Source organism: Pollicipes pollicipes, unplaced genomic scaffold (genome assembly GCF_011947565.3).
Source record: "Pollicipes pollicipes isolate AB1234 unplaced genomic scaffold, Ppol_2.1 Scaffold_7261;HRSCAF=8764_pilon_pilon_pilon, whole genome shotgun sequence".
Classification (NCBI taxonomy): domain Eukaryota; kingdom Metazoa; phylum Arthropoda; class Thecostraca; order Pollicipedomorpha; family Pollicipedidae; genus Pollicipes; species Pollicipes pollicipes.
In genome coordinates, this window is record NW_023597054.1 from 197,966 (window position 1) to 211,192 (window position 13,227).

Below are 13,227 nucleotides of genomic sequence, written 5' to 3' on the forward strand. Positions count from 1 at the left end.
CTTCCCAACGAGGTGCCGCACTGCCCTAGCAAGGCGCCGCACTGTCCAAGCGAGGCACCGCACTGTCAACTAAAAGCTCGGATTAGCATCAACTACAAGCCCGGCGAGGAACACTGGACGTCCGGTGAGGAACACTGTTAAAAACAAACCTGAGCACTTCTTTGACACGGACGTCACGGAAGTCCGATGACGTCATAGGGCACGAGTCCAGGTCCCTGCAGACTCGCTGATCCCTCGGTCGACGCCCTCAGTCTGAGCTGTCCGGCGGCGAGGGCAAGGCCGACGCGGAGGGCGACGCAGACGGCACCTCCACCTTCGTGTACTCGACGTGCGGCTGGGGCGAGACCATGGCCACGTACTCCTGGGGGCGGCAGGCAGACGGCCGATGAAGCCGGACAGGTCACCCTCGCCGTCAGCCCGGACACTGCGCCGGGGGTATTGCTGCGACGCGAGCCACCCCACTGCTGCGAGCCTGCAGTCGGCGACATTGGCCACGTCTCGGTCTCCCGATGCACGCGACGTCTCTGTGCCTCGTAAGAGCCTGTCTCCGAACCCAAATCTCCCCGCGGCGTTCCATCCCACCGACAATGGCCGGCAGCCCAGCCAGAATCACGACCTTCAGCGACGATGCTGCGGCCGCCCGCGCCGCCCGCGCCGCCTGGCCAGCTGGCAACACCGCCTCACCAGGCTCCAACACTGTGAGCTCCCGTGTCCCCGTGCCGAGAGTGCTGCGCTGCAGCCGTACCATGGACGTCAGCACCGCCAGCACCGCGTCCAGCCGCTGCACCAGCCGGCCGAACGAGGGCCGCTCGGCCGGCTCCTGATGCCAGCAGTCCAGCATCACGTCGTACCTGCGGCGGGGCGCGGACGCGTCACGGACCGGCCTCGGGTCTCGAGCTGCGCAGCCTCCGCGGCGGACCGCGCCGGGACCGCCGCTCGGGCAGGTCCGCTGACGCGGCCGGCCGGTGGGGCGTGACAAAAGATGGCGCGGCGAGATATGCATTAACGTATATGCCCCGATTGTCGGGGCCTGGTCCCGTGTTCGGCCAGTGCTGGGCGGTGGGCACTTACCAGGCCCCGTAGACAGAGCATCAGGCGTCACTACACAAGACATCGGGTGGTGGCCCTCCAGGAGCCCAGGCAACAAACGTCTGATGGCGTTTCTCCCAGCTGCCGAGCAACAACCCGGCCAGCTTTAAAAGCATGAGAGGTTGTATTGTTTACGTCACATGCGCCGCGCGCATCTGGGAACATGACAGCACTATTGCACCGGTACGATAATGTACAAAAAAACGGGAGTAACTGCTCTTGATAGAGCATGTGCAGCCACGAAAAAAACATCGAGCGTAATGACAGTACAACGTGAAGTGCTTAAGGTGCTATTAGCCACAGCAGAAAACAGCTGGAATCAAAAATATTTACAACACACAAAACTACAATGCCAAAACCTATAATTCTACGGTGCAGCTGTAGGTGCCGAGCCCGTTGAGCCGTTTCTCCCCGGCCGAAGGCGTGTGGCCAGCCGGCGGCGGCGGCACCGGCGCCAGCGACACCGCAAAGACCCCGGTGGGACTCACACGCTGGCGGGACAGGCGGCCGGCCGGGCCATGCGCCGACCCTGCCGCAGCCAGTCGCCCAGCTCGTCCACGCTGTTGACGGTCGGGTATGGCGCGCAGCCCATCGTCATGATCTCCCACAACAGCACGCCGAACGACCAGCTGCCGGCCGGGAGCAGTCTGGTGTCAACAGTAGCGCCTGGCAGAGGTACCCTTAAAATGTCCGCTTCTTGATTCCACAAGTCCCCACGAGACGTAACCAGAGGCGCATTTCCAGGCAGCCAGCCCGCAGAAGCGCCGTGCTCCAAACGGTTCCTGTCAGATGTGCCCTCTGCAGTACATTCACCTGCATTCCTTCCCACACCGTCATACAAAAAGGAGGTCCATCCCTGCCCACCGCACACACAAGCGTACGTTTGGGCCACGGGTGGCGTCACAGACCCATGACCACAGCGTCAGCGTACGTACACATCAGACCCAGTGGTGTAAAGTTGGTCGAACAGCGCCTCGGGCGCCATCCACTTGACCGGCAGCCGGCCACCGGTGACCTTGCGGTAGTAGTCCTTTTCCCTGACGTCCCTGGCCATGCCAAAGTCAGCGATCTTCAGCGTCTTGTCCTCGCCGACCAGCACGTTCCGGGCGGCCAGGTCTCGGTGGATACACTGGCGGCGGAGAAGTGACCGTTCAGTGCAGCGTCTCTCGGCGACGCCCGACCGCGCGGTGGCAAGCGGTGCGGTGGAAGACGCGGTGCGGTGGCAAGCGGTGCGGTGGAAGACGCGGTGCGGTGGCAAGCGGTGCGGTGGCAAGCGGTGCGGTGGAAGGCGCGGTGCGGTGGCTAGTGCCACCTGTCGTCGGGCGGCGGCGGGCCTTCGCAGCGCTCGGTGTAGTGAGGGATGGCATGTCTGACAGGACAGCTGTGGGCTGCAGCGCTGTGGAAAGTCCCGCATCTTCTCAACAGTGTTGCTTATCGTCTCTGCACTAGGAATATCCAGTAGCAACTGGTCAGTGACCGGGGTAGGTGTGGGGTAAGGTGTGGGGTAAGGTGTGGGGTAAGGTGTAGGGTAAGGTGTAGAGTAAGGTGTGGGGTAAGGTGTGGGATAAGGTGTAGGGTAAGGTGCTGGGGTAAGGCACGGGGTAAGGTGTGGAGTAAGGTGTGGGGTAAGGTGTGGGGTAAGGTGTAGGGTAAGGTGTAGGGTAAGGTGTGGGGTAAGGTGTATGGTAAGGTGTGTAAAGTGTCGCAAATGGAGCCGCAACGCCCGAGCTGATCGAACGAACCAGAGCGGTAACGAACGAACGAACCAGACGAACCGGAACTGCGACGACGGGCGAGACTTCACAACGCGGGCTTGAAGCATCAGACGCGCTCCACTACAGAAATAACCAGAACAGGACGGTCTCAGAGGAGCAGCGCACGTACGTACTGACATCCAGCAGTCGGAGACAAAGCAGCTATCTAAGCCATGCAACACCGAGCCAGCCAAACCTGTCCAACAACGGACAGACCGGCGCCGCTAAGGCGACCGCGGTACGTACCTTCCGGCTGGCCAGGTACTCCATCCCGCGGGCCACCTGGAAGGCGAAGTTGACCAGGTCGCACGGAAAGGGCAGCTCGGAGTCAAACGGCCGCTCGCACTCTGCCCTCTCGCGCAGGTACGTCAGGAGGTTGCCTGGGGGAGGGGCGGTCAGCCAACGGGCGCGGCACCTGTTGCCTCCTGAGAGATGGGAGGGCGTGCACGGACAGGACCGGCTCCAACTGCGGCACACGCCAGGTGCATGTATCGCTGCAGCACTGTGTCGTACACATGAATACTGGTCAGCTTCCCCAGGCTTGTGAGCCCCAATGTCGCCTAGATGAGTCAATTCAGCGTTGTTGTTAACTTTTGCTTGTGCCTTAGGACTTTCTAAGACGCTGTTGCGTTTCCTAACAGCGTGGTTTGGAGCCCGCATCCGGAGCCCGAGGTGTTGCAACGTGTGCAGTGTTGCAATCAACGCATTCACATACCGCTCACAACTGGCACACCCGACGGACTGTTGACCCCCCCCCCCCCCCCTCCCCCCTCCTGCAACGACTGTGATCTGTTGGCTGCGCCGACCAAGCACACCGTGCCACCGTCTCCAGCGGGGGAGAGGGCAGAGCCCGGAAGGGTGACGCCGCGCTGACCGTGCTCGGCGTACTCCATGATGACCATCAGAGAGCTGCCGCGCGTGCAAGCGCCGATCAGGCTGACGACGTTCACGTGCGATCCGACCTTCTTCATCATCTCCATTTCGGAGACCAGGTCCATCAGGTCCGTGTCGCGGTGGTGCTCTGTGAACCGCCGGTCCGCCAGTCGTCAGAACACCAATGTAGCCGACAGCCTCCACCCAACCGAGCAGCCCTCACCGGCCGCCGCTGCCCGCAGCCTCAGATCAGCCAGCTGTCGCGGCAACCGAGACGGTCAGTTGTTCCTATCGATGGCGGTTTAGCGGCTGGCGCGCCGCACCAGGCACCGGATGACACCACACCGCGACACCTCCCAGTTGTCACTCACTCCCGCAGCGTGCCGGCGCACTATCACAAACCGCACCGCCCGGGCCGGCCGGCGGACAGCCCCCAGAGACCGCATGACCGCGGCGACTCAGGCTAACAACGCAGCGGCTAGCCACACGCCAGCGCCGGCTGCGCTCGTCGTCTCGGCATGGCGCCGGTGCCGGGCTGGCCCGAGAACTATAGCTCATCCGGGGGACGTTGAAACCCAGGACGGCGCTCGCCCTGGCTCCCAGAAGCAGCGCGTTCGAAACTCGTCATCAGCCACGTTTCGATCTCCTGCTACAATCGACATGACAAAAGGCGACGACGGCCGGTTTCACAAACACCGTTAAGCAGCCGAAAGCGTCACTACCCCAACAGCCGCACAAGTTCTGGCCCAGCTGACCTTTCAGCATCTTGACGGCGACGACGCGGACGGGGTGCGTTTGCCGGCCGGCCGGCCGCAGGCGGGCGCGTACCACGCGGCCGAAGCAGCCCTCGCCCAAACAGTCGGCCAGCTGGAGCCGATCGTGCGCCACCTCCCAGGCCGGGTCCGACGGCAGCAGGTAGGCGGGCGACGCCGCGCCACCCTCCGACGCTCTGACGGGGAGACGACGACGTCGGCTCGGCCACGCGCAACACGCAGCACGCGTTCTCCCCGGCCACGCTCCACAGCTGGGACACGCGGTGCTGGACCGCGACAGGGCGTATCCGGCTACTCGGCCACGTAAGCGCTCACGTTGCGGGACACGGACATCGGAGGCTGAACACAAACCGGAGCATTGCAATCGACATCAGCCATCACGGTCGGATGGCACAACGCGTCCGACAACAAACGTGGCACCATCCCAGAGTAGCCATTCGGTCACCACACAGCACACCCCGGCACGACGCGAACGGTGACGGACCATCCCCTGAACGCTGGCGGAGCGTCTCTCCCGGGACTCCGCGCCGCCGACACAGTCATCATCCCTGAGCGCGCGCCACATACCTGCACGGCTCGATGCGCACCACGGGCACGGCGAACTCCTCCGGCGACGCCTCGATCACCACACGCCTGGTCAGGGTGCGGATGCGCCGCTTGTACCGGCGGCGGCCGTACCAGAGCGCCGCGGAGAGCAGCGCACAGGCGACGACCGCGGCGATCGCCGTCGACATCAGCCCCAACGGCCAGCGAGCCGGTGCCGGCGGTCCGCCCGGACCTGTAGCGCCACCGAGCGGGCGGACGTACGGCATGGTGCGGACGGCGGGGGCACCGGGCTGGGACACGTCACCAAACCGGAGGCGCCACTGGACGCTCTCCCCGCGTCATCCCAGACTCGAACTGTTTACCGAGTTATCGCAGCACATTCGCGAGTGCTGCGGCGCAAGAAAAAAAAACGGCGGCTTGGCCACAGACACATCCTTGGCTGCTGTGGCGCACGCCGAAGCGTGCGAGGCGTACCGGGCACCGCGGACGACACGAGCATATCTTGCCTTCCACCATTGTGACCTAGACCGAGGCGTACCGGGCACCGCGGACGACACGAGCATATCTTGCCTTCCACCATTGTGACCTAGACCGAGGCGTACCGGGCACCGCGGACGACACGAGCATATCTTGCTTTCCACCAATGTGACCTAGACCGAGGCGTACCGGGCACCGCGGACGACACGAGCATGCCTTACCTTCCACCACTGTGACATAGGCCGAGGCGTCCCGGACACCGTGGACGACACGAGCATGTCTTACCTTCCACCACTGCGACATAGGCCGAGGCGTATGCGACGTCCCAGGCAGTGTGGACGACGCAGACGTAGTACCCCGAGTCGTTGGCCGTCACGTTCATGATGATCAGACGGGGCGGCGAGGACGTGTCGAAGCGACTGCCGTCAACCTGCGGCAACAAGCATGGCGGTCTCCAAAACCACGAACGAGGGTGTACGGGCTACGATACCAACAGTAAGTGCTAATGTACTTCATTTGCATTGGACTTTGGCACCCCACTTTCCGCTTCTAGCCACAAACACAATCGTGATCAGCGAGCAACAAAGCTTGCGGTTTGCCCAACCCAACACGATGACCCCGATGTCAGTGAGACTGAAGCACGATGCGGGAGACACCAGCTGGCACGAGAGGCTACAAAGCACCACCAGTCCGGACATGGAGCACACACCCCAGCCTAACCCAGACCGCGATGATCAGAGCTAAATGTTCACCTCTGAGCTGGACAGCGCGTGCTGCCTGGCCTGCTCCAACTGCCGCGGCGTCGTCAGCTGGACCCGTCCAGTCTCACCTCTGAGCGGGGCAGCGCGTGCTGCCTGGCCTGCTCCAACTGCCGCGGCGTCGTCAGCTGGACCGCGCCAGTCTCGGAGCGCAGCCAGATGACTTCGCCGCTGGTGGCGGCGGCCGCAGCTGGACACTCCAGCGTCACGCGCGAGCCAAGCAGCGCGCTGGCGTTGGCAGGCCGCACGGGCAGCGCCGCCCGCGGCACCTCTGGGAAATACGCGCACGCAGCGCCCTCTCTCAGACAGGTGACGCCGAAATGCCCGTGGTAGGACATCGGTACCAACACATGACCTGGCACCTCGTCTTTGACATAGGCCGGTAAGTTTTTAACTCACCGATGACACCTTGGAACACCAAGTCTCGACTCTCGCCGGTACCTCGATAGCCAGCATGGTATTCTAACAGTGGACTGCTGATACGTCTGAGTGATTTGAGAGTGCCTCAAAAAACGGTCGCGACAGGCATTACCTGCCATTCGACACCTCAGAGCTGCTCCAAACCAAACAAGCATGATTTATGTTACCGCGCGACAACGGTAAACGTCCTCAACCAAAGCCGTTTGTCCTCTTGGCGCTTAAGGTCGGCACCTTCATTTAGCCGAGGCGTGGCACCACGATCCTCGTTCAGGCTGCACGGTCCCGGATGCCTTCAGACGATACAACAGCCGCCGAACATGCAATCAGTTACGGTCTCACAAGCAAACGCACATCAAACAAGCACCGCCTTATACTGCAACAAGCGCCAACATGTTCACAGAACTTGCAAACCTGCGGAGCGCAGACCCGCCGACCTCATATCACCCGAGCCTACCTCCTCGAGAGCACTGCCGCTGCTCTGACCGACACTCGAGCCCCGGCCAGCCTTCCGCGTGTCACGCGGCCAGCCCGTCTCATTCCTCACCTTCCACCACGCGCAGGTGGGCGTTCGCCATGTCAAAGCCGATGTGGTTGTACAACAGGCAGGTGTAGAAGCCGCTGTCGTCGCCGCTGACGCCCCGCACCACCAGCCGCTGCCGGCCGCTGATGTCGTAGCGTTGCTGCGGCACGGGCGGCGCGGCGCGCCGGTCACTGCCACGCCACTCCCGGCCGCCCCCGGGCTGGGCGGGGGGCTGGCGGCGGCCGAGGCTCCGCGGAACCCCGCAGATCTGGTGATGGGGCCCAGTGGCCGCTCGTGGCCAGCCGTGCACAGCGGGGCGGTACGTCGGGGCTTCACCCCACCGTTCCAGCTCTTTCCATTCATTCTGTACGCCTGATACGGACCCGTCCGCCGCTGCGCCCGTCCATGCCTGGGCCAAGCCGTACCTTGTGAACGCTGATGGCGAACTGGATGGCGTAGCTCATGTCGGACATATTGTGCACCTCAAAGGGGCCCGAGCGCGTGAACGTCCAGAAGAGGTCCATGTTGAAGTCCCAGGAGCTGGGGCACTCGAACGTCACGTTGGAGCCGGCCAGCGACGTCACGTTACGCGGGTACCCCGGCTCGATTACCGGGTCCTTGTACAGACCGTCCGCTGGAACAAACCGGCACGGGTCGGGCCGAAACTAAACACGAGCGGCAGTGCAGCGTCTAAACGGCATCACGGTCACATATCAGGGTCAGACCTCAAACAGAATCGGAGTCGAAGAGGCCAGACCGTCACCTGGAAAACCCTCTCCGGCTGCTCATTGTTCCACCTCACCAACAACAGCACACCCACGTGCAGCACATCCACAGATGGTGCCAGTCACGTCAAGCTCTGAACACGCCCGCGGCCGAGCTGGCCCGGCTGGGGGCCGCACCAGCTCGGCCGCCACCACTGACTGGTAGTCACGAGCTCCCAGGTGTGGCGCACGCTCCCCAGTGCGTTCTCGGCCACGCAGGGTGTAGCTGCCCTCCTGGAAGTGGCCGGCCATGGCCAGGCGGAGCCAGCCGCCACCGAACGTGGCGACGTCGGCTACGTGCGGCACCTTCAGCACCGGCCGGCCCTGGTACAGCCAGTGGACGCGTGGCGGCGGGCAACCTGCGGGAGGTGGCGGGGGTGCAAGGTAAGGTGAAGGTGAGGAACTCCATCTAACGTAAGGTAAGGTGAGATGAGCTCAAGCGACTAATGCCGCGGACCGGACACACTCATGCCCGAAGCTTTTTCAGCACAAACAGGCTACAAGCCATGCTGAACCGATGACAGCTTCGCATGGCCCCTACGTTCTCGGCAGATACCGCTCCCCCGGCCTCCTCCGCCCCGACAGTGCAGCACGCCCGCGCGCCTCCCCAGCGCGCCGAGCCGGGCCTGACCTCTGGCCGGACAGCGCAAGGTGACCGGGCTGCCGGCGAGCACCACCTCCAGCCGGCGCAGCCGGGCTATCTCGTCGAAATGGGGCGCGCGTGGCACCAATGAGCCGTTTGTCCCAGGCGTGGCACCGGGCTCGACGGCAGCGCAGAGGTCCGTGACCTCCTCCACGCTGCCGCTGTCCCGCTCGGCCGGCTCGTCGCCGTAGTCGTCTCTGTAGCTGTCGTCATAGTCGACTCTGGTGACCTGGAGGCTGTAGTTCTGCCACCGTTCCGGCAACGGCCAGATCACGTGGCAGCCGTAGTTGCCGGCGTCTGACGGACGTGAGTTCCGGATCACCAGCCTGGAGAGAGGAGCCGGTCAGTCACCAGCCTGGAGGGAGGAGCCGGTCAGTCACCAGCCTGGAGGGAGGAGCCGGTCAGTCACCAGCCTGGAGGGAGGAGCCGGTCAGTCACCAGCCTGGAGAGAGGAGCCGGTCAGTCACCAGCCTGGAGGGAGGAGCCGGTCAGTCACCAGCCTGGAGGGAGGAGCCGGTCAGTACATCCCGGATCATCGGCCTGGAGAGATGAGCCGGCCAGCCATCAGCCTGGAGGGAGGAGCCGGTCAGTCACCAGCCTGGAGGGAGGAGCCGATCAGTCACCAGCCTGGAGAGAGGAGCCGGTCAGTACGTCCCGGATCATCGGCCTGGAGAGATGAGCCGGCCAGCCATCAGCCTGGAAAGAGGAGCCGGTTAGTCACCAGCCTGGAGAGAGGAGCCGGTCAGTACGTCCCGGATCGTCATCCCTGTGAGAGGATCGGTCAGTACGTTCTGGATCACCAGTCCCGTACAGGAGCCGATGAGTACGTCCTCAGTCACAGCGGCGCCCCTCACCGGCGTCGATGTTTCCGACCCGCTGGCCATCAGCTGCTTCGCGACATACAAATTACGTGTTTCCACTGTTGATCGAATGGGAGCTGAAATAGTGACGGCAAGCAGGGAGTGCCTCCCAACGCAGCCCAAAAGCTGCGAAATACGTGGAATAGCTTATTGCTTATATGTAGAAGTGACTTTTGCGCTGTTTGTAGACGCAGACGTCATACTCTGCAACTATGTGTACAATTTCGAGACACTCGCAATCCGCCACATCAGGCCGAACCCGCAGGACGTTGCAATGATGAACTGGAGAGATGCGTGCAAGGTGGGGGATGCACGCATCTCTCCAGTCTGCCAGCTGCCAGCCAATTCTGCTCTGCAGCAAAATGGAGTAAACTACGCAAAAGTTTTACGAAAATGTTGTCTTGACCTCTCGCGTCTCCCCGTCCCTGTTCATAAACATATTCTGGAGGAAAATCATACCAAAATTCTGAACTCTTACGAATTCCACACTGTTCTGAAAGTAAGCACAAGCTGCTGGGGAAGGTGTTCATTAGAACCTGAGACAAACCCTCACAGTGAATTCTCAGTTCAGAGTTTTGAGGCTGAATAGTCGATCTTCAGATATGCCAGAAAGCACTTGTTAAACGACCGTACTACAAACATACGCTATTTTGGCAATACAGCCTATATTTATTTTGTTTATAACGCAGCGTCCAAATGTAGTCCATATAGCCAATGCCTGCACTACATCCTCGGTTAATCATTACCTCCTAGCATGTTGACGGTCGACAATTCAGCATAAGAACCCCGATCATACAATGCCAAAAACTGGGATATTGAAGCATTTCTTTCGCATACCAAGTCAAACAGGTAATACAGGTGTATAGTCCATTTTGTCAGTCGACGGAGCATGCGAAGCTCAAACCACTTGTGAGACAAAGAACCAATAACAATTCATCTAAAGCATGCAGCTATTACCAGCACTTGCTTCCTAAAGTGAGATTATAATGGTGTACAGCTTTTATGGGCTCTCTCCACAAGTTTAATGTAGCCGAAGATTTGCTTGATCAACACCTTCCAAGAAACGTCCCAGCCTCCAACACCAGCGGAGCCCCGGGCGTCGTGCGGCAGCGACAGGCTGGCTTATGGTTGCCGTCGCCACTGATTCATACAGCTGTAACGTCTACGCTGCTGCGCGACACAGCCATTCTAAGGCACGTCTCATTGAGCACTCCGCAGTGCTGCCTTCTCGTGGCCACGGACGTCGATTGAAGCTGCAAAACACTCTCATTAGGCCCCAGCTTCAGTAGCACGTACTATTCGTAAGTTATTACCCACTTTATGTGTGCAGCTTCTTTTACACTCACAGTGCAAGGAGTTGAAGTAATGCATCAGCGCGTCAATACAGCTTTCCTATGACATTTATTACATGGACGACAGCTGAAGAAAGTTCCGTGACTTCCAGGCACAAGACAGCGCGATGATTGGGCCATTTCACTCTGTACGGTAAAATGATCTACGCTAGGGGCGCGCACAGGATTTCACGTAGAGGGGGAGGGGCACAACTGAAGTGTATCGTAAAATAACAGCCGCAAAAGCGCGTTGCAAAATAGTACCATAAGTCCCTAACGTTCTAATGTTTACGTGTCTATCCCTGGAACTGCTACCTGTCAAACTGCCAACATCTGGTCACGTACATATGAATACGTGCCATATAGCTGGTATGTGGCGGGGAGGGGAGGACACGCGCCCCCACCCCCGGGTCTGCTATCTGCGTACATCCCTGGTCGACGGTTTGAAATTCGCATGCCTCCATCTGCTCTGGCCGTCGAGACACCGCGTAAAAGCTAAACATCGTAAAATCGGGCAAGCCCATCTCGACCGCTCCTGTAAACGCGAAACGTTACACGCGCAACCGCAAGCCGGCACTACGCAATCCAAAATGCGGCTGTCTACCAAGCCTACGTGTTTTGGTATCTATAAAAAAACGACTGTTTACGTGTGAATTTCTTGTCGTCTCGACCAACAGGTGCCGAGACACGGTCACACGTTTCACAAATTTCAGCCACATTGAGCCACAATGAGCCACATTGCCACCGAGAAGACCCGTGCAGACCCATGAGCTGAAAAACGTGCCCAGCGACAGGTGCGATACGCCGTCTGCAGACCTGGCCCCCACAACAGCTGACACAGCACACTGCCTCGTGCGCACGTGCATAGTGTCCAGGCTGACGCACACTGGCAAATAGTGTCCAGGCTGACGCGCACTGACACATAGTGTCCAGGGCTGACGCGCACTGGCACAGAGTGTCCAGGCTGACGTGCACTGGCACAGAGTGTCCAGGCTGACGCGCACTGGCACATAGTGTCCAGGCTGACGCGTATTGGCACATTGACGTGAGTTGAGACCGGCGTTGGAGGGAGCCACTGATGTGGAGCTTTGAAATGAAATAGCCATCTTAAAGATATTTAAGATCTTCCGGTGCTGTTCACAGTCCTGCCCTTTTAAGACCTAACCCTTTTAGTTTCTGAGCTACATGCCCGCGAAAAATGGGGAAAGGTATACCGGGCAGAGTATTTCAAAGTCACTTCGGCATTCGTGACGTCATAATGACGCCATTCAAATCCTGCCAGTCCATAGCCTATGCGACGATCAAGGCCATTAATTATATGATTGTCGATGCGTTCATATCTGGCGTTCGTGAGCGCACTTTGCAGATATAACAGCCGTCAACTGACTCTCAATCAAGCTGTGCAAGGTACAATGACGTATTTAAACCATGACGCATTGAGGAGCATGTCTAGTAAACAGAGAATCGTACTGTCTAGAGCAGTCTTTTCCACTTCAAAAGTACACCAATAGCTAAAAGTGAGCTTGTTTCATCGCATCTGATGTTTGTTTCAATATCCTCAAACTTGAGCCATTCCCTTTAATTTCGCTGAAGCGAAATTAGACACAGTTTCGCTGACCTTGCAGCTTGCTACACACACTGGCGAAAGTATATCGAAAGCAGGTTATCGCCATCGTCAGTTACAGTGAATTTGGCTCGCGTTCGCAACGACCAGCCACAGCAGCGTATGGCGCTGTTTGACCCTTTCACCTGTTTCTCTGGAGAGAGGTCCTCGGGTATCACGGGTCGTGAAGTCGGCCATGTCACTTCTGGTTCGCTTCGTCATGAACAGTTGATCGTTCCGGTACCAGCGGAGCTCCACGAGCAGCATGCTCTTCCTCGCCTCCCTGCCGCGGGGACAATTCAGCTTCGCTGGTACCAGATACATGCACACCTTCTCTCTCGGACCTGAAACAAGGCGGGCCGGCCATTAGGCGGAACCGGCACATCACTGGCGGGGTACAAGGCGCCTTAAAAGGCTACAGGGTCGCATTGTTCTTCTCTGCCGGGAGAAGACACCGTCTCCCCAAAGTGATGGAGCTGCGGAAGCCGTCGTCACGTTTCCATGGGTCTTCTTGTTCATTTTGACGACATGGTCGCTTTTCGGCACGCAGTCAGATGTTCTAGATGATGTATGTCTTTGTCAACATGTTATTTACGGGTGCTTTCCATACCCGCGGCACACTCGTCCGAGTCTCCGCAAGGTCCCGCTGACCTACACGACGACCCGGCGCACGTGACGCAGGTCGGCCTCTCCCCCCCCCCCGCCTCAGCACGAGCAGAGCATTCGGCGAGCGACACTTGACGCCCGTCGGGGGACATCTCCGAAGGGGCCGAAGACGGAGAATGGCCTACGCAACACTGTGACGTCGACCGTCGC

The 13,227-nt window shown here is 60.0% G+C and overlaps 1 protein-coding gene across 1 annotated transcript; it reads right to left on the bottom strand.

The window, feature by feature from the left end:
• Positions 1-247: 247 nt before the first annotated feature.
• Positions 248-4,490, bottom strand: LOC119112256 (fibroblast growth factor receptor 3-like). Its single transcript, XM_037236359.1, has 7 exons — positions 4,472-4,490; positions 3,718-3,864; positions 3,090-3,223; positions 2,025-2,218; positions 1,578-1,718; positions 746-851; positions 248-361 (listed from the first exon to the last, which is right to left on the bottom strand). The coding sequence occupies exons 1-7, from the start codon at positions 4,479-4,481 to the stop codon at positions 248-250; spliced, it is 846 nt and encodes a 281-aa protein (XP_037092254.1). The 5' UTR covers positions 4,482-4,490.
• Positions 4,491-13,227: the final 8,737 nt, after the last annotated feature.